Source organism: Trachurus trachurus, assembly GCF_905171665.1.
Source record: "Trachurus trachurus genome assembly, chromosome: 1".
Classification (NCBI taxonomy): domain Eukaryota; kingdom Metazoa; phylum Chordata; class Actinopteri; order Carangiformes; family Carangidae; genus Trachurus; species Trachurus trachurus.
In genome coordinates, this window is record NC_139891.1 from 31,367,391 (window position 1) to 31,388,255 (window position 20,865).

Consider the following 20,865-nt stretch of genomic DNA (forward strand, 5'->3'; position numbering starts at 1 on the left):
GTTAAAAATGTGTACAACTAAGGATGGGATGGTTCTGTACAAATATATATGTTGAACACAAAATGAACTCATGTAACACTTCAGTAATAATGATAATGGACAGAAGTAACTACATGGATATCTGAACAAGGCAGTTTTAGGCCGGTGTATTTTCCCTCTTCCACACAAACACAGTAACACATAACTTTACCTTAACAGTAATGCTGTTGGCCTCCCTTAGGAACTTCTGCACCTCCATGAGAGCAAGGCTCCTCTTCAGACCGTCTATCTCCATGTGCTAGCTTCCACATACTTTACTCTGATTAGAAAACACAAAAACTCTGGTTACTCTCAGGTCCTGTCTCTCACGCTACAGTCTCATGCTATAGTAGTCAGCGTTATTAGCGTAACGATCGACCGTTAGCTGTATTAGCATAACGGTCGTTAGCGTTAGCCTAGCCATCGTTAGCGTTAGCCTAGCTCATGTGCTAAACGGCCAAAGTAACACAAACCATGCTCATTTTTAAATACTTACAGTTCATCTGTAGCTTTTCCACGGACAGTTGGTATCGATCCAACCTGAGAAAGTCCAGTCCGATCCACCGACACTCGTTGCTGAAGCAGTCAGACTTTTTTGCAGACTGAAGCTGGGGCATTTCCATCAAAAATAAAATTAATCCACTTTACTTATGTCGTCTTTGGCTGACAACAGAGCAGCTTGGTTGTAACCAGGTTGTAACGGCGCTCCGGCCAAAAATAACGGATCTTGGTGGCGCGCAGCAAACCAACCGTTGACCCAACAAATGGGTTACTATGGTTACTGCTGGGTCACCTGTGGGTCACCCAAGCCAGAGCTGACTCAAGCTTCTTCTTTTTTTCCTTTTTTTTTTTTTTTTTTTACTGTGTGTATGTTATGGAGACTACATGTTTGTACAATAGAGATGTTTGTATTTAAAAAAAATATATATTTATGTCTAAACTCCATGTTTGCACATTTATTCTGAAATATATGTTACATAGGCTATTACATGTTATTTTGACTTAGTATCTTAATCTTATCTTAATTCACTGTGTTTTGACAACATAGTTTTTCTATTGCATTAAGTGCTTCGCATCGACCCGAACAATGCCCACGTGACCACAGCCTGTCCTGATGTATTGCCCTACCATACTTTTTAACATTTTACTTTCTATAGAAATGATGGTATGATTTAATGGTTGTGTACCGTAAATTTAAACGTAAACACCAGCAAAATCTGTAATTCAGACAGAATGATACCGTCAATTTTACGTTAATTACACGCTTGTGACATTATGGTATTTTACCGTGAATTTTACAAACTTTTTGCAACATTCACAGTAAAATTCCATATTTTCTACTTAGTAAGACCGTAAAATTTAAAGTTATTTACTGTATCTTGATTTACGGTAATTCAGTGTATTTACTACAGTGATATACTATTTTTGATTTTACGGTATTTTACTGTTGCTATTTGACAGTTTTTTACCGTAATTTCTACGGACATTTTTTACAGTGTACTCTCTCCTTCCCAATTTCCCATCTCTCTCAACTACACTGTCAAATAAAGGCAAGAAAAAGCCCCAAAACTGATCCTAGACTGGGAAATGATTGTGTTACAGCAGCAGCATTAACACATTACAAACAAAACATAAGAAAAGTATTTACAGACAAATGCTACATGTTACATACAACATGTACAGTGTTTTTAGTTTTGAATGTAATGAATTAATAAATAACAGTGCAGCATAAGTAAATAGGAGATTTGCAGGTATCAAGGAAACACATATTATTTATCTCTGTAGGGGTCCTTGAGAGAGATCAAGCGGGTCCCCAACTTTTTCTTGAAATTGTACCACTTTTTACTAGATTTTTTTTTTTTTTTTTGAGAAATTGTACTATTATTATTTACTTTTTTTGAGAGATTTTTTTTGAGAAATTACTTACTTTTATTTTTTTTTTGAAATTTTACCACTTTTTTCTAGAATTTTTTTTACTTTTTTTTTTTTTTTTTTTTAGAAATCTTACCACTTTTTTTTCCAGAAATGTCTCTATAATATTTCCAAAAAGTCACACCATTGGCCCTAATTTGAAAGTACATTGACTAAAAAGGTAATGTTCTTCAGTCTCAGAACAAATATTTGTGTATTTCTAATGTTTGCTTCAAAATGTTGTCCAATAGGGGTCCATGGTCTAAATTGTGTTAATTTAGGGGTCCTTGATGTAAAAAAAGTTTAAGAACCACCGCTGTAGACTGTATCCTGTGTGGTCAAGGCATCATTGCTCTGCATCGTTTGCTGCTTGAACAGAACTAGTTTGTAGATATGAGTCTGAGGACTGGAGTGTTTTCCAGACAGAGTTCGGGTTAAATAACTAATTTAAATACTGTATAAACAGGAATAGTTGGAGCTATGAACACAAAATTCACACTTTAGACACAGTCTTAAAAAGTTTAATTGTCAAAACTTTGTCATATTTTTATGCAGCATTAGTAGAAATAGTAAAAGGTCGCCTTTATTCATCATGAGCTACAAATAGAAAGAGTGGGAACTGTCTTTTTAAATCATCATATACTGAATTTGAGAGAAAGAGAGATAGAAAAAATTGTGTAAATAATTGAGAGGCTGTGCAGTCTCACTGATCTGCAGTGTGAAGTTCAGGCTGGAGCCGATGCAGAAACCAGATGGCGGTGCAGGGAATCAAACAGGGTCACGGGCACCATTACCACAACCAAGGCCCCCCAGCTTAGCCAATCAATCAGGCTGCCTCAACCCCTCGCTGTGCATCTGCTGGCACTTGAAGCAGTGTGTGTGTGTGTGTAAGAGCATGTGTGTGTAAGAGTGTGTGTGCTTGTAGTGCATCAGTGGGTGCTGCCAAGGTCTGAGTATCGACTGGCCGCCCTCGTCACCTCACACCCGTTAGCTGCAGCTCTCACACAGAGACGGAGCAGGAGAGGGAAGCAGCAGCTTGAACCTCTGACATGTAGAGCAGCTGAGATAATGACAGATACAGATACAGTACAACACACAGAGGAGAGGAGGAAACATCTGAGCTGAGATACGAAGAAAAGGAGATCTGGTTTCACATCAGGACGTTATACTGGGATTATAGGAAAAGAGACGTTGGTCTTTACATATGATGAGTTTATGGGTTCTTCTGACCCGTCCTCCTCCACCTTCATCTGATTCTTTTGGCTACAAAGTGAAATTGAAGAGCTAATTAGCTACAAAGCTAATCCACCAAAGTACCAGCTGTTTAACGTTATGCTGCTACTTGTACTGTTGCCAGCTGCTTTTTTCTCAGCATAAAAAGTAGAGCAATACCAAAAGCTTGTTGGAGGAGAGCTGTAATGTTCAATTTTTTTAACAAATGACTTTGTGATTTGAATTTTTGATCCCAGTTCTCTGAAAGGCTTGAGATTTCACATATTGTGTCAACGTGATCTTGACCTGCTGCAGTGGAAAAGTCATCTGGTTATGTTGTTTATTTATTGTCTTAGCCCACTCTCTTTTTTTCATTTATGCATTTATCTTTATTGTTTTTCATTATTCATTCATGTATGTACAGTATTTTCCTTTCATTTTTATATTCACATAATCAATTAGTTGTTGTTACTTTTTCCTACTCATTATTGTTATCATTTAATTGTTCCTTTTTTTTTAAAACAAATTTGGTTTCTGATTATGTTCTTCATGGGTGAGGTTTTCATATAAGCCCTTTTGGGTTTCATACCTCTCCCTCGCACATCCCAATCATAATAATTGTTTATGTTTGTGCAAAATAGAAAAAAACTAGGAAGAAGTCTGACAAAGAAACATGGCCAGCCAGAGATGCAGTAACAGATATTAAACAAACATCCAGGTTCATGAAATGTATCTGAACCTCTCACCCAAACTGCCCTTTGTCCACATCTGTAACACAGAAGTGCAGTTTTTCCTCCTTCTGTAAAGAAGTTTAGACGACAACCAGACAGTCAGGCTCTAGTCAAAGGTGATTTTAGGGATTGTTAAGACACTGGTACCTGCATGTTCCTGCTGCTCGGGGCTATACATATACTATAATGTTGTTATATAAAATGTAAAAACAACAAAATACAAACAACGCATGAGTTCTGGAAGTCAATTATGATATAGTCTCTTTATAAAACATCTTTATTCATTCATTTTGATTAGCTGCCGTTCATTAAGCTTAAGCCACGGCCACCCCGGTAAAATGTATAGGGCTGCAACTTAAAACCCTTTCATGAACCACTGACAATCAAAGAATCTTTTAACATTTGATATCAAATTTAGATTTTTTAAATAGATTTTAATAGATTTGATGAAATTGAAATCATCTTGTTAAGAACAGGTGTCAAAGTCCAGGACCGACATGTTGTTATAACCTGTTACAACCCTCATTGTCGTCCACTCTTCGCCTGGAGCTGTGTCGTCTGTTACTGTAAAGCCCAGAACAGACAGAACTGACCCATACGAGGTCGACTGAGTTCGATAGATAGATAGATAGATAGATAGATAGATAGATAGATAGATAGATAGATAGATAGATAGATAGATAGATAGATAGATAGATAGATATGTTTATTGTCATTGTCATTTTCACAACAACGAAATTAAAAGTGCATCTCCTGCAGTGCAAAATTTCATAAAAACATTCAAAAAAAAAAAAAGAGAGCATAAAACACACATTGACCACTCATCATTACTCAGTGTTAAGTGCAGTCACTGCTTTGGGGTAAAAACTGTTCTTAAATCTGTTTGTGGTGGCTTTAATTGTCCTGTATCTCCTGCCAGATTTCCAAAAGTAGTAGTAGTTCTTTCAGGGTAAAAACCTGAACACTTATAAACTCCTTGTCTAGTTTTATTCTCCTCGACCTTCTCCCTCACTCCGAGCTGCTGACTTTGTAAAATCTTCACACAGGAAGCTGCCAATTACTCCAGACTCTCTGGTGCAGCTCACTTCAAGTTCTACGCTGCACTTTTTTCTTTTTCTTTTTTTTTCTTTTTTTTAACCTGATCAGGTAATTAATCTTCCAACCCCGTCGCTCAGCCGTCCCTCTGGCTGCAGCAGAAGGCTGAAGCCACCGATCTCTGTCCTGCACCTGTCAGCGAGAGGCTGAAAGTAACGGCGGCTCCAGCAGATCGCTGTTAATTAAACAAGACAAGAGTTAGTCATTTACACATGTTGTACAAAAGAGGGAAGGAAGGAAGAAAGAAAGGGATGATGGGAGGGGGAAAGGAGATGAGAGTTTGCTGTGAAACCTGTAACAGTGGCTGTGGCTGTGAGTTCAGATGGAGGAAAGATGAATTTGCAGTAAATTGCGGGACAGATTGAAAAAGCGAGAGAAATGTTTTTGTGTCTGGAAAAATGATAAAACCTCAGCTGGAAACCTGAAGTCTGTCTGACTGCACTCACTGACGGCAGGTGTGAATTCTTATTGGAAACAACAGTCGGCGATTTCATAATAAACTCTACAAATTGAGTGAAAAGTGAAAATAAAAGTGGAAACTTGAAGAAATACTTTGACATTGTAGAAAATAACCTCATTCTCTCACTTGTGTCTGTGTGGTAAATATGAAGCTGGAGCTAATAGACAGTTAGTTTAGCCTATTAGTAATAAGGACTAAGGAAAAAAGCTAAATATCACAGTGGCTTGTTTGTTCTCACAGGGTTTGGAGCAGGACTAGTTCTTGGCTGGGACCAGTTTCTTCCTGGAGCCTCCACACTGGCTGCCAAGAGACAGTCCAATATAAAATAACCTCCTTGTTAACCAGTGAACTGAGCCCTAGTGGTTTTCTTATAAATAAATCAGTGAAAATAAATAAAGTTCCTCTAAGCTGCATGTTTAACAGTTTATTTTTTTATTATTTCACTTTATTTTACCAGGAATGTAAAATAGTTTTGTGGCAGTTACATGGTGTCATTATTTTTCTAACAAACCAACAGACATTGAAACTGATATAAATGTTAAAATCTCAACCTCTGGAATAAGTGAGAAGAGAGAAGAGAATAACGCTCAAAACTTAAACTCTTCTCTCAAATCTGTATCACAGGGTCTGTGATAAAAACCTCTGTGAACAGAAGTCTAATCAGATGTGGATCTGGGCTCTAATCTGTGTCAGTTCATCACGGCTCTTTTCAATATTAATGAGAAAAGAAAAAAAAGTCCCAGCAGCAGCAGCTGTCCATCATGTATCTGACTCCATTGTTTTAATTGGATCAATGATGATGAGTGTGTGTGTGTGTGTGTGTTGCAGGAGAGCCAGTGGCTGGACAGTGTGTCTCTGCTGATTAAAGACTCGTTGGAGGGCGACATGATCGACAACCTCTCTGGTTCCGTTTTCCACCACTACTGCTCTCCTCCCGTCTGCAAGGACTGTAAGAGCCACCCACAGGAGGTCAGTGGAGCACACACACACACACACACACACACACACACACACACACACACACACTTCTTCTCCTCTCCTTTTATCTTCACATGTTTCTTCAGCCTGTAGCTCAGCAGAGTCAAACAACAGTGGGTGGAATTAACATGCAGCAGCACCAAGTTGCCAATCGCACAAAATCTGCCTTGCAAATTATCATGTACATGCTAATGCACATACACACACAAACACATGCAAATTTCACCCATTTACTGTACACACAGACTTGCTTTTGTGTATGAACCCAAAATTAACATTAGTGTTTGATCACAGTCATAATCCAGAGCTCTTAAAGATTATACAACTAATCACAACTAATAATGGATGGTGAACCAAGGATACAGAGGTAATAACATGGTAAAGACTTAGGTTTTGGTTTTGCCTCAACTAGTTTTATGGCTCAAAAAAAGGGTAAAACAGGCCTTTAAAGACCTAGAGGACATATCAGCAGAAATGTAAGTGCAAAGTTGCATTGCAGAGCAGCGCAGTCTCCGCCCACCACTCAGAGGTGCATTGCTAATGAGCTACCGGTGCTGTGCAGAAGGAGAGCCCTGGGAAATGGCACAGGTTTTGTGATTTTGGCTAAAAACGTCATAATCACAATTTAAAGACCACAGAGAATGCTTTAAAATAACCAAAAAAGATCGTTGGAGGGGGACTTTAACACTCAGGAGTCTGAACAGCCGTTGAACTCTGTGTCAGCAGCTGTTACAGTGACGTGTGGATCCTAAAATGCTTTTGCACAGAAAGACTCAGGAGACTTGAAGCTTTGAAACAATTTACAATTTGTCAAAGTCGTGTAAAACACACCAAAACACACCAGCATCAAACAGACTGTAGTATGTGTGATGGTTTACACACATCCAGAAGTTAAAATGTTTAATTTTCGCTCTGAAAAGAACATTTTTCTGAGATATGTTACAGAAATGCACCAGTGCAGAACCTTTCTAGTATTTAAATGACATTTACATAATGGGCCTCTGATACATCCGCAATAAGCAACAAGTACAGCTAAATATTTAATAGTCTGGTACCAATTCAGTCCAAATAGACAGGTTTTAAATAGAGTTGTTAAAGGGCGAGTGGAGTAATCAGCATCTGGGTGGTGGAGCTGCAGCTCAGAGACCTGCACTTCAGTTGTTTGGCCGCTGTGTGTGTTGTGTTTTGTGTTTTGTGTTGAGCTGCGTCGAACTCATCGAGCTTCTGGTTCACACCAAAGCCTTTTACAAGTGGGAAGCCGGTGAGGGATCAAATGCTCGCTGCAGCACGAGGGGAGTTCTTGATCGATCTGCTCCATCTCCACGGCCGCAGTGGGAAAAAACAAGCAGGAATGAGATCTGCAGAGCAGCGAGGGAGAGCGTCCGTTCAAAACAGGGAGAAAAGAAGTGGTTTAAATGAGAATGATGCTGATTGTACTGATAAGATACAGTTGGTTTAGGAACGTACAGCTCCAGTTACTGACTGAAAAAGAGAAATAATGTTCCTGTAGGTTACTGCCCCACTGCCATGTTTACACTTCTTACTCTGCACATCTCAGCATCACAGCCTCACACAAGCTACAACTGCAGAAATAATCAAATCCTGTATGTGTGTGTATGTGTGTGTGTGTGTGTGCAGAAAGTACTAAAGGATCTGTGTCAGTCCTATGAACGTATGTGGCTATACGATATCACATCAGCCATGCTGTGTGTGTGTGTAGATAGTGGGAAAATGCTCACGTGAATAAATCTCCTGAGCTCTCCCAAAGCACATATAGCAACAGTGTTGATTGCAAACAACTTAGAGAGGAGAGACCGTGTTTGTGTGTGTGTGTGTGCGTGTCAATGCCACACAAACACACACATACACACACACACGCACACTTCTACGTCTGTATCCCCTGGTCAATATAAGATCAAACATCCGAGTGAATCCGCCTCATCCTCCATTTCCCCAGGTTGTTTGTTTATGGCTCAGTTCACTAGAAATCTAACTTTATTTATATATTTGTGCATCAGTCCCCAGACACACACACACGCACACACACAGAGCTGTAAATAATCCTACACATGTTCCAGAGCTGTGTTATTTATGTCGTGAGAGATAACCACCTGATAAGAATAACATACTGTCCCACTACTGTAGTGTAATATTCCCGCTGTATTAATGATGCACTGAAATAGACTATTTAAATAAATTAGGATAAATCATTTAAATGCAAATCCGATCCAAACTGAGGTTCGGTGGCCAAAAATGAAGTTTGCTGCATAAGTCTTGGTGGGTGAGAGGAAGATGATTCTGATATCTCTGTAATTTATATGCAGATTAGCTGCACATGTGGAAAACTGTAGAGCAGATGTGCAGTGGCCCACTGGTGGACAGTGAAGGTACTGCAAGTGGGCCGACAAACGTTTTATAAAACATGACAACTATTGGTGGAAAAAAATTGAATCATATAAAATTAAATTAGCTTTGAAAATATTAGAGATATTAGAAGAAACACTTTATAATAAGCACACACTATAAAGCATTAGTTAAGCATTAGTAAATACTGTATTCTTCATTTATAACGCATGAATACTCATTAGTATGTAGTTTATAAATACAGTTAGTGCTTCTCATCAATGATGAGTAAAACATTTTTAACTGTGTTTATAAACTACATACTAATGAGTATTCATGTGTTATAAATGATGAATTCAGTATTTAATGCTTAACTAATGCTTAATAGTGTGTACTTATTATAAAGTGTTACCGAATATATAATATTAGAAATAACTCCTATATGAGAAATAACTTTTTTTCTTCCTATTAGTAGGTAGGTAGGCCATCAACCTCACAAATAAGTAAATAAATAAAATGAATCAGAAGATAATCATATAATGACTAATAAATCAATAACTAAATCCTATAACATGTAATTACTGTACTCAGTCTTTCAGCAGTTCACTCTATGAAGCACAATCACAGTGAAGCTCATGGCTGCACTGGAGGATTTAAAAAGTATTTTCAAAGCTTTGAACTTGCTTTGAAAGTGACACTTCAATGTTGTTAAATCTTAAATGACCCTGTGCAGTGCGTGCTGCCTTCATGCACCAGTGTTTGGGTCCTGACAGTTTTCAGTTTTGAGTGAAAGTCGCTCGCTAACAAAATCAAATCTTTATCCTTCATAGTTTGAAAAATAAAGTGAAGCTTCATGATGTGTTATCTTCACTTTAATGGGTGTTTCAATAATCCAATTTCCATCCTGTTCATTTCATTAAAATCAAAATAAAACGGCGACACAGTTAATACCCAGATTTTATTTGCTATAAAAGGTAGAAATAGGTGTATCCAGTATTATCTGGGGTTTATCTGCAGGAGAGAAATGCATTTGCTGCTGCTAACATTTGGATATTAGAATAAAATGTGTCAGAAAGTTCAGACAAACATGAAATAGTCAAAGGTTTGTCACCATGTTCATCCATGCAGGTCTCTCTGTGTTTACTCTGCCTTCATGCTGTGATATATTGTTACATTATTCTCTCTCCTTCACTCTTTTTCTTGTCTTTTCCTCAACACTGAGAACAGAAGCTACACCTAGTCTTTATTTCATCTTCTTTCTGCTCATTGTGATAAAAATGCTGGATATTTTAGAAAGTGTCTTCAAACCACCTCAGAAACTTTGAGCAAAAAATGTACAAAAGTGTAAAACTTACTTTTAAATGTATTTTTGGTTTAGTTTTAAGTATTTATTTCATATGTTCAAATGGATACAATTAATTATAAAACAAATTTTTTCACCAAATTTTCTCATTAACAAGCACTTAATGATTTTATACACACATTTTCTTTTATATTTCAAACACAACCAATTTTCTAATGTAAATATTTCTCTCAGATCATATTATGACATAAGTGTCTCGAAGAAAAGTCTTTTCCGAAATCAAAGAAATCAAGAAACACACCATTCCTCTCTTCTTCACACACACACTTTGATGTTTTTGACTCTAATAACTGGTAACGAGCATCACTTCACTGGCTTGGACGTCTCTCTCACACACACACACACACACACACACACACACACACACACACACACACACACACACACACACACACACACACACACACACACACACACACACACACACACACTCTTCACACACCTTGTGTATGTTTCACCACTTTTACTCACCTCAACCATCTGGCTAAGGTGGTGACATCACTTCCTGTTGTAGCAACTGTGGATGCTCTGTGATTGGTTGATTGTGTGTTTGTGGGACAGATCCGATTGGCCGAGGTGGAGCAGGCGTCTCTGATGTCAGAGCAGCTGTCGGACAAGTCGTCGTCGCCGGCGCTGCCCGACGACCTCAGCCTGGACGAGCACAGCGGCTACCAGCTGCTGGTCAGAGACAGACAGGTACACACACACACACACACACACACACACACACACACACACACACACACACACACACACACACACACACACACACACACACACACACACACACACACAGTGACCGATGATAACATTCTGTTGCTAGGCGACATCTAGTGGTTGTAGCGATTAGGACAGGAGCAGAGGGGTGTGGTGACACAGGAGAGCCATGTTCGATTCCCATGTGAAACTATCAGTTTGTGTGTGTTTGTTTTATCCCTAATCAATAAGCAGTCGACTATTATAACCAAATTTTTATTATTTCACTTTATGCAGAACATCATCTAAATGCCATTTGTATAGTTTTTCAAAGAGAACAATGTAAGGAAACGGTAAATGCTGAAGCCCATTTACTGAATTTTATTTCATGTTTCAATCATGGTACAGTCGTTTCAAATGCTTTTCGAGAGGCACAGTGCAAGTTTAATTTATTTTAACGTTTATTCAACAGGGACGATACATAAAATGGGAAAATGTGATGCATACAAGACGTCTAGCTTCAGCTAATTTGCAGTCTTTAGTTTAATTACTGCGCAGACATAACTCAAATACTGTACAAAATACAGCAATGTAATGTAGTACAGTAATGTAGAGCTTACTGTGGTTAAAATTATAAATAGGCAATTTCCTTTAAAGCAGATATCAGTGGAATGTTTTTGTTAATATAAGTCCTAAATAGTCCTATTTTCCGTCAGCAATCACTTACATGAAGTATTTCAGCCTAAACACGAGTCTCTCCGTCACTCTGCTCTGCTGTAACCCGAGGAGAAAATTTTCCTTGTGGGATACAAGTGTTATCCAATGAGGAGAGAGAACGGCATGAAGGGCTGTGTGTGCAGCCAAGGGATGCGCGTGAATGTGGTGACGTAGCACGAGGACCAATTGATGCCTGACAAGGGCGGGGGCTGCTAACTCATGGTGCGTTCAAAGAAACTCGTACTTTGTGTTTTTCCTTCCTGTGAAGTCATACCAGTTCGATCTGGTACGAGTTCACGGGTCGGAAGTTACGAGTGGCCGTTATAGGGAACTTTCACAGACAACAGGATGGTAAAAACACGAGCTACGGGTTACCTGGAACGCTACCAAGTCGTAGTTGTGACTTGAAGCTGTAACTTACGGTTTCAAAAGCCTGCCTTGAACGCAGCATTAGCCGAAACGGCCGTGAAGCTGATATCTGCTTTAACGTTGTTGTGCAGTTTAGTAAAAAACAGTAGGCTTAATGTATATCCATAGTGCTAATTTTATTTTTACTGAACAGTCCGGTATCGAGTCATTTACGTTAGCTATAGCAGCAAAAGCAGATGTCCAGCAAGGAATCATGGGAGTAAGAAATAAAATAAATACACTTAGTTTTAAAGGGACAACGAGGAGTTTTGGAAAGCCAAGTGTTTTCACACTACATTTCCCATGAGCCTCCGCGCACACTGTGAAATTCTTGGACCGGCACAAGACGGACAAAAGCAAAAACATTTGCGATCAGATACCGTCGCAGTTCCGACCATAAACGGCGATCCCCGAAACTAGGAAATGCTGGGCGAGCCGACCACTAAATAATAATAACAAAATAACTATAAAGACAAAACAATATATTTATCAAAAATGGGCTCATTAGTGGGTAACGTAGATTCATCCACATTAATATGAGACTCTTTTATAACCAAATACAAACTCCTCATTGTCCCTTTAAAATTGTTTTTACACATGTTTTCATTCATAAAATGACCAAAAATGAACACTATAAGCGGATTTCTTCATCACTACATATAAACTAATGATTTAAACAGCATTTGTATAGAAGTGATTCTGTCCCAAGCCTTTTGATCCATAGAAGCAGTTGATTACTACATATATCCATCATCGCTATAAGCAGTTTCCACTGTACAAGTTTATTTAATATGTTTTAAAGACAAAATAGAAGTTTGTGTTGTGTTCACCAGGCAACATGTGAGTCTGTGAGGACACATAAACACACACATGCACACAGGTGGAAATAGGTTTTGGGATGGAAGATAACAACATGTAGTTTTCTGTCAGATGACTGGAGTTACATTATGATGAAAGGCGACTTTGATGCCTAAAAGTTTCCTCTTACTCCAACTCCCACTATCATTTATAGATCAGACACAAACAGTATCTGTGAGCCTGATGTGTATATTGTAGTATATTGCAGTCCGTGTATATTCAGGGATAGAAACTTCACTATCATTTATCTATCAATGAATATTTTAGTCGTTAAATTAGCTGTAATTATCTCTCTCTCTCACACACACACACACACACACAGGTAGATGTCGTCAGGGCTCGGAGGAGTCGCAGCTCTTGTCATCACACCTCTTCCATGTGTTTCCTAATCACCATTAATTACTATTTACACGCTTTAGTGCCTGATTAAAAGAGATGCCTCCCTCTGAGCTCTTGATATCAGCGTGCTGGGATGCATGCACGTCGTGCGCACGCGTTTGTGTGTGTGTGTGTGACAGTGTGAGCGCATCTTTCACATCTCCCCCCCTCCCCCACACACACACACATCTTCCTCCATCACCGGCTCTTTGCCTCCCAGCCCGGTGGGTCGGTCGGTCGGTTCCACCTGGCCCGTTTCATCAGCGCGTCATTGAAGCTCCTCCGTTCATTTGATCCAGTTTACAACCGACAAACAGCAGCCGAGCAATTTGAGGCTTTGAAGCCGCCGTTACTTTTCTTTTCACCACATCCAATTTTAATCAGATTTGTATAGATGGATAAAGGAAAGAGACATGAAAAGAGAGAGGGAGGGGAGTAAAGGATGGGAGGGGGGGGTTGCTTTTTGAAATTGGAAACAAATTGTACTCAGATTTCCATTATGACAAGAGGAAATGAAAGACTTGAGGTTGATATCTTTCTTGCTCCGGTGAACATCGCTGCACCTGGATACTGTATCATGACGCTCCATCTCTTTGTCTCTTTGCCTCTTTTCTCTTTCACATCTTCTTTCTCCTTCTTTTCTCTTTTCTTTCTTTTCTTTTTTCCATCTGGCTCTCCCAGAGGGGCAGCAGTGACTCCCACAGCTCGGAGGAGTTGCCCACACGGGGGGGAGGAGGAGGGGGCTACAGAGGCCTGCTGCGACCGGCCGGCTCAGGGAGCGAGGAGGAGGAGGAGGAGGAGGAGAAGGAGGAGGAGGAAGAGGAAGAGGGGGGGGTCCAGGAGCTGCTGGAGGTGGGCGTCCATCCTCAGCTCAACCCTCCGTCGCCGCCAGAGCAGAGAAGTCGCAGCACAGGTAATGGATGGATATGAAAATGAAAATGAAAGTGGTAATCAGAGTATTTTTCTTTCTTCTTTTTCTTTTCTTTTTTTTTTCCTTTAGCGCCGGCGAAAAGGTTAAATTGAATCTTTCCCTCCACCAGTCGTATTAGAATAATCCCCTCTCAGTTACCTTTCATCAGATGCTCCTTATTATCCTTATCTGGACTCCCTCCGTGACCTTCGCTGCTATTTAACCAGCGCCGCACTTTCATTAAAGCCGCGACTTTGACGCGACATTGATCGTATCATTTTTTAAATAACGGGGAGGATTTTTTTTTTCTTTACAAGACTGCACAAGGACGCGTCTCATGTTCCGCACAGTTGATTGACTACCGCTGCAATTAGAGCAGGGATAGATGAGGCAGACGCAGACATGTTGATGAATGACATGTTATGGTATGTTGATGGCTCACCCCCCCACTCCCACTCCCTCTTCAGTTACATGGCCGTCATCTCCGGAGCAGATGGAGCCATACGAGGCAAAGTCAATTCAGGGTGACTGTCGAACAGCTCAGACATGAAACTCAGACATGAAACAACACATGACACACACACAATTAGAAATAACATATTTAAAGGGATAGTTCATCATTTTGGCAAATTGGCCCATTGCCATAATCCCTATAGTCATAGCAGTAGGTTTGTTGCCTTTATTTGTCGGTGTAAGCTGTTTTTAGAACGGAGGAGCGGAGCGGCAGGCTGTTCAGAGCTACACTATGGAGGCTAATGGAATTTCTTGGTTTCCCTCATCAAACTCATCAAATACAAAATCCCAAAACTCCAAAACGCTTTCGTGGACAAGTTGTGAGCTGCACAATCACCACGCTATGAGATAATAATAGAACGTTACGAGACAGAGTTGTTTTAGAGGTAAATTCATGCAAAACCTCTGATGCGCGTTGCGTTCAGGGACAGTTTTTCAGCAAGCAGTCTCTGTATTTACCTCGAAAACGGCTCCGTTTCGTAACGTTCCATTATTATCTCATAGCGTGGTGAATGTGCAGGTCACAACTTGTCCACGAAAGCGTTTTGGAGTTTTGGGATTTTGTATTTGATGAGTTTGATGAGGGAAACCAAGAAATCCCATTAGCCTCCGTAGCGTAGCTCTGAGCAGCTCGCCGCTCCGCTCCTCCGTTCTAAAAATAGCTTACACCGACAAATAAAGGTAACGAACCTACTGCTATGACTATAGCGATTATGGCAATGGGCCAATTTGCCAAAATGTTGAACTATCCCTTTAACTTCCTATGATTACAACCCTCTCTTCTCCAGTGATGGGGATAGTGAACGTCATAAATGAAAGGCACTACTTTTTTCAGTAACGAGTAATCAGAAAAGTTACTGTTTCCCCCCGTTACAACGCCATTACTCACCGTTCTTGACTCAAGAAGTCACCGGTTTACCTAAGTGTACATTATAGGCTATACATATTTTTTTTTTAAGTCCATCAACTGGTCGGAAAAAAGCAGTTTATCTGGAACTAACCAACTAACTCAGTATTCCTCCGCAGAGACACCATCTGCAATGCGCTGTATCACTCCGCCTCTTCCACACACCACTGATCCAAACAGCTGATAGGCGGAGGGATACAGCGTGTCGCGAGTCCTGTGTGGAGGAATACTGAGTGAGTTGGTTAGTTCCAGATAAACAGTGTGTTAAGGGGGTGAGTTCAAGTAATTTGACATATTTGAGCATTTTATTGCTGGAAAAGTATTGAAAATGGAAACTATTGTATGGAAATATATTTATCTTAATACTTATCCGGGTTTGGTCTTATGTGAAGTTATTTTGGTTAATAATTTTGTATGCGCTACAATCTCCTGGAAAGTATTTGGTGACATAATGACATACAAATTCAGAATAATGAAAACACAATTTATTGCATAATTTATTTACATGACACACGTTTAATTACTCAAATGTCACAAATTATTTGAATTTCTGTACTGCGAAGTCTGGAAATTAGGGTCTGGAAAAAGTATGGAATTTCAAATGTGTAGCAACCCTGTAAAAAAGTAACTAATAGTTACTGGTTACTTTTATGATGTAGTAATTCAGTTACTTTTGGGGGAAAATAACAAGTTACTATCACTAACTTACTGTTTATAAGTCACGTGCCCAACGCTCATCACAACATACACACTCAATTAGAAATAAGATATTTAACTTCCTACGATTACAACCCTCTCTTTTCAGACGGTGATGAAGGAAGCTGCAGCGGAGAGGGAGGAGGTGGCGGAGGTGGCGGTGAGTCGTCGCCCGTCTTCCACCTGCCGGCAGACTTCTTCCACCCGGCCGCTGCGGCTCATCCCAGCAGCCCCGGGAACAGCGTCGTCCCAGGAGACAGGGGGCCGTCCAGGCTGGCCTCCCCGGCCTCGTGGGCCTCGCTCCGCTCTCCCGGAGCCAACAGCCGGCCCCTCAGCTCCCAGGTATTACAGACACATCACATCAGTGGGTTCACATCATGTGGATGTGGATGGTTTGGGATGGAGAGATGAGGAACAGAAAAAAAACCGACACCAGAGTCTGAGTGCAACACATCAGAGACGTGATGCAACAGTGTAAATAGATAATTCCTGAGAGGACGCAGTGAACCAAAGTTGTCATGCATCAAACACACAGGCAGTCAGAGGGGATTTGCCAAATGGAGGATAATGTGGAGGGAGCTTGTGATCTGAAGGCTGGATGCTGCAGCAGGCTTTAATCTACAGCTACACACAGCAACAAAGGCACTTATCACAAACACAGAATATTAATGTAGAAATGTCTTATTACCATTTGTTAACAGTAAATGAGCTTCGGCCTAATTTTGGGCACAAAGTGACGGCACTTAATTTGACTGTAGATAGAAAAACACTTCAATGGTCCAACTTTTCATTATAAAGCAGGATTTGGTTTTATACTATGGAAGTATCAAAGTGCTCAGTCCACAGAGAAATGTACAGCTTCCCAGTGTTTTATTCATTTAAAGTGTTGATCCATATAAAGAGATATATTTGCAGTTTTAAGAACCAAAAACCATCTCTGTGTAGTTTTTACAACTCTCTCTGGAGGTCTAGAAAAACCTCAGGTCGGTTTCAGGCTATCAGAAAAGAGTGTTTACGAAGTGATAAATGAAGATGGAGCAGATTTCAGGTAAAACACTGAGAGCCGTCTATGTTTTTAATTCAATTTAAATGAATTTCTCTTTCTCTTTCTTATTTCGAACATGTAAGCAAAATAAAACAAATGTTTGTATGCAGGATGTTATGGAATAACACAAACAATTTTGTAGAACAAAACTTGCAGATGGTCAAAAACGTGATCATTTCATTTGCTGTACATATTCAGAAAGGAGAGAGAAGAAGCCATGCTTATTTAATCCCTCTCCTTCTCCACTACTTATTAATAAATCCTTTTTCCAGCTTCCTTAAAGACAGAAACATCACAGTTATACTTAAATTCGTCTACATTTCTAGGTTTTAGGTCTAGAAAAGACACACAGATACTACATTATACAACATGAGACCTTTAAAACGATCCATCATGGCTTTTGTAACGTTGTGATGTCACAACAAAGCAGCCCCGCCCACTCAGACCCAACCATGCAGGATCAGGTGGTTTACCTGGACTCTGATGTGTTTTTATTTGATCCCTCTGTGCCCTAACTAACTGAGCTGAGCTTCACAGAGATTTGTTTTTGTTTCCTCACTTATAAATACTTGAAAAAAAAACACCACAAACATTCTTTGTACGGAAATCAAACACTCAAAGGTGTGCGACGTGGGACCTTTGAAGTGCGGTGAAAACGATGAGATCAATCACAACCTAAAGACTAAAACAGACAAAAACTATAAACATACATGTGAAAGCTACCACTTCCATCGACGTCCCGCTGTCGTGTGAAACTTCAGAGAAACTTCTTTTAGTCAGCGATAAAGCCAGGAACTCTATCATCTATATTGAATGTAACACCTCCCCTCTGTTGGCTCTGACGATAATCAAAAAGGCCCTTATTTTAGTTCTTGTTCCCGCGTAACTATGGAGACGGATCCCCCTCCTCCTCCTCTACCTGTTTGGTTTGTTTGGCTCGTGCCTGAGCGGCTCTGTGATCCTCAGCTGCTACAGTAATGCTCTGCGGCACTCAGCTAATTAGCCCGGCTCAGCCCCGAGCCCCATACTGTTGCTGTTGTTGTTGGCTCACACTCTTCGTCTGGTTCCTTTACATCCTTCTCTGCTGTTCTCCTCCTTCCTACACCTCTTTTCTGTCCTCTCTTTCTCTGACAATCCCTTCATTTTCACCTTTTTCATAATCTCTCCACAAAGCAGTGCCAGCATTAGGAATGATCAACTCCCCCCTTCGAAAATGAAACAAATACTTTGCGATGCACCGGTCGGGAACTAAACAATCCTGTTGCATTGAAACCTGAGCGAATCATATTGTAAAGATTTCCCTTATCTCTAAAGTCGGAAGATTAAAATCAGACCCTGCTGCTTTTCATTTTACAATTTAAACGTTTAAACAGTTCAGGTGGTTCTTTGAAAGAAAAAGGAAAAAAAAAACCTTAACAAAAGCTGCGATGACAGGCCGGCAGAGAGCAAATTGAGCAAAGCTGAGGGAAAAAAACGAAGAAAGCACTGTGTGGTCGAGTTTTTTAATGCTCTACAGATTTAGAGAATAATTTAACTGAAAAAAAAGCACAGAAACAGAAAAGTTGGAGAGAGCAAAATGTAATTTGGAGCTTCATTCTCTCTTTGACACCTTTGAATCTTTCTGCCAAGTTTTAACAAGTTAATGTTTTGTCTCAAACTTGCAAAGTGTTTTTTTTTTTCTTGGTTTGTCCTAAACTGATCTGTTCTGTTCTGTGAATCGTCTAAAAACTGATGAATATTTGATTAAAATCCACATCGTGCTCCTGTTAGGACAGGACGATACCAGTGCATCTGTGCCCGTCTCAGCCTGAAGGCCTGTACCTCCTCCACAAGAACACAGAGATTTGTTTGTTTCAGGTGGCAAGAACAAGAGCAAAGTTAGTTCTGCCCCGGACATTTCAAACTTTGCAAAAAACTCTTGTGCAAAACTCCTAGGAAGAACTCATGGGGTCCTTCCATTTCAGCACAAATCACACACTTTTCGGCATTAACCACACCCACTTCAAATTTCTGACCAATCACACAATAGCTGTCGGACATCATACAATAAAAAAAGATCTGCCCAGATGATGAGTAGAGAACAAGTTGACGTCATTCTTTTCTTGCAGAGTATGTACAGGCCTTAAAGGGATAGTTCAAATTTTTGTCAAAATGGCCCATTGCCATAATCCCTATAGTTTTAGGAGTAGGTTCATTACCTTTATTTGTCGGTGCAAGCTATTTTTAGAATGGCGGAGCAGAGCCGTGAGCTACTCAGAGCTACGCTACGGAAGCTAATTAATAACATAACAATAAACTTTATTTGCACAGCACCTTTTTTAACAAAGTTACAAAGTGCTGTACTGATATAATAATTTAAGATCGAAACGACTTATTCAATGAAAAAAATAATTCCTGTGGCCAATGGTACCTGAAGGAAAAAAACAACACCTACAAAATAAAAGCCCGACAAAATGAGACCAATCTACCCCGCTGGTTGCTTTGAGGTTAAAAGTGCCTTTTTGTAAAAGTGAGTGTTTAAAGGAGATTTAAAATTTGTTAAAGAGTTAGACAGATAATTTATATTTTCAATTGTGCAGCATAGGATGAACTATAAACCTGTTGTCTGATTGTGTCCTCTCATTTTCTCCCCCCCTCCTCTTGTGTGCAGCACCCGTCCCACAGTGACTCCTCCCTGGCCTCGGGCAGCTCGGAGGGCAGCCTGCAGACCACTCTGGAGGAGGGCCTGAGCTTCAGCGTGTCGCCGCCTCGGGATCTGGATCTGCCCGTGCCTCTGCTCTGCCCCCTGCCCCCCCTGCCCCTGCCCCTCCCCAGCCATGGCCACGGCCACGGCTCACAGGAACCAGCCCCGGCAGGAGACCAGAGCAGCAACAACAAGGCTTTACTAAAGAGACGCAGCACTACCTTCTCCCTCCAGGCCACCAGGGGGCACCAGAGGAGCCAGAGCAGCTGCGGCGGCGGCAGCACCAGCCCCGGCTGTCCCCGCCAGGACTCCATGGACCCCTCCGAGGACGAGGACGTAGTGGGCGGCGCGGGGACGGGCGGAGGCGGAGACGGAGACGGAGACGGAGACAGCAGCTGCCGGCAGCAGAGCTTCAGCAGCGAACACTTGTCGGAGACGCTCAACAGCCTCTCGCTGACGTCGCTGCTGGCCCCCGGCTCTCTGGCGCCGCCGCTGGCCAAGAAATGCAACAGCACGGGCTCCCTGGACCACCACCACCGGACCAACCTGTCGGCCCGCAGCAAAGACCCACGCCACTTCTACGGCATAGACGACGACAACGACAATGACGCCCACCACGGCTACCTGTCCAACCGCTGGACGGAAGGAAGAAGGGCGAGCGGTAAGGACGGGGAGGACGGAGACATCCCGGGCCGACCCACAGACACAACGTCCAGGAAGAACAGATGAAAACACTCGTTGCCTCTCTCTCCGTAGTGAAACTCTTTCTACGATTATTTGCATTTCTGGACCTTTCAACAGAACAGGGAGAAACTTTTATTACAACGTCCTCTGAAATTCTGAAATTCTCTCTTTGAGTCTTTGAATCGTCTTTTTTCGTCTCTTTCCTTCCTCCCTGGATTTGGCTTTTGCGTGGGGATCAAGTCATTTCTCAAAAGATTAC

General features: G+C 40.9%; 1 protein-coding gene across 1 annotated transcript in view; it reads left to right on the forward strand.

The window, feature by feature from the left end:
• Nucleotides 1–20,651, forward strand: part of LOC310987786 (voltage-dependent T-type calcium channel subunit alpha-1I-like) — a gene marked incomplete at its 3' end in the record, with an annotated part of 212,719 nt that extends 192,068 nt beyond the window's left edge. Inside the window, 5 exon segments of the mRNA XM_083974215.1 lie at nucleotides 6,256–6,396; nucleotides 10,673–10,807; nucleotides 13,850–13,946; nucleotides 16,304–16,536; nucleotides 19,890–20,651. Of these exon segments, the coding sequence (XP_083830341.1) occupies nucleotides 6,256–6,396; nucleotides 10,673–10,807; nucleotides 13,850–13,946; nucleotides 16,304–16,536; nucleotides 19,890–20,651 (1,368 nt within the window).
• Between the last annotated feature and the right edge of the window lie 214 nt (nucleotides 20,652–20,865).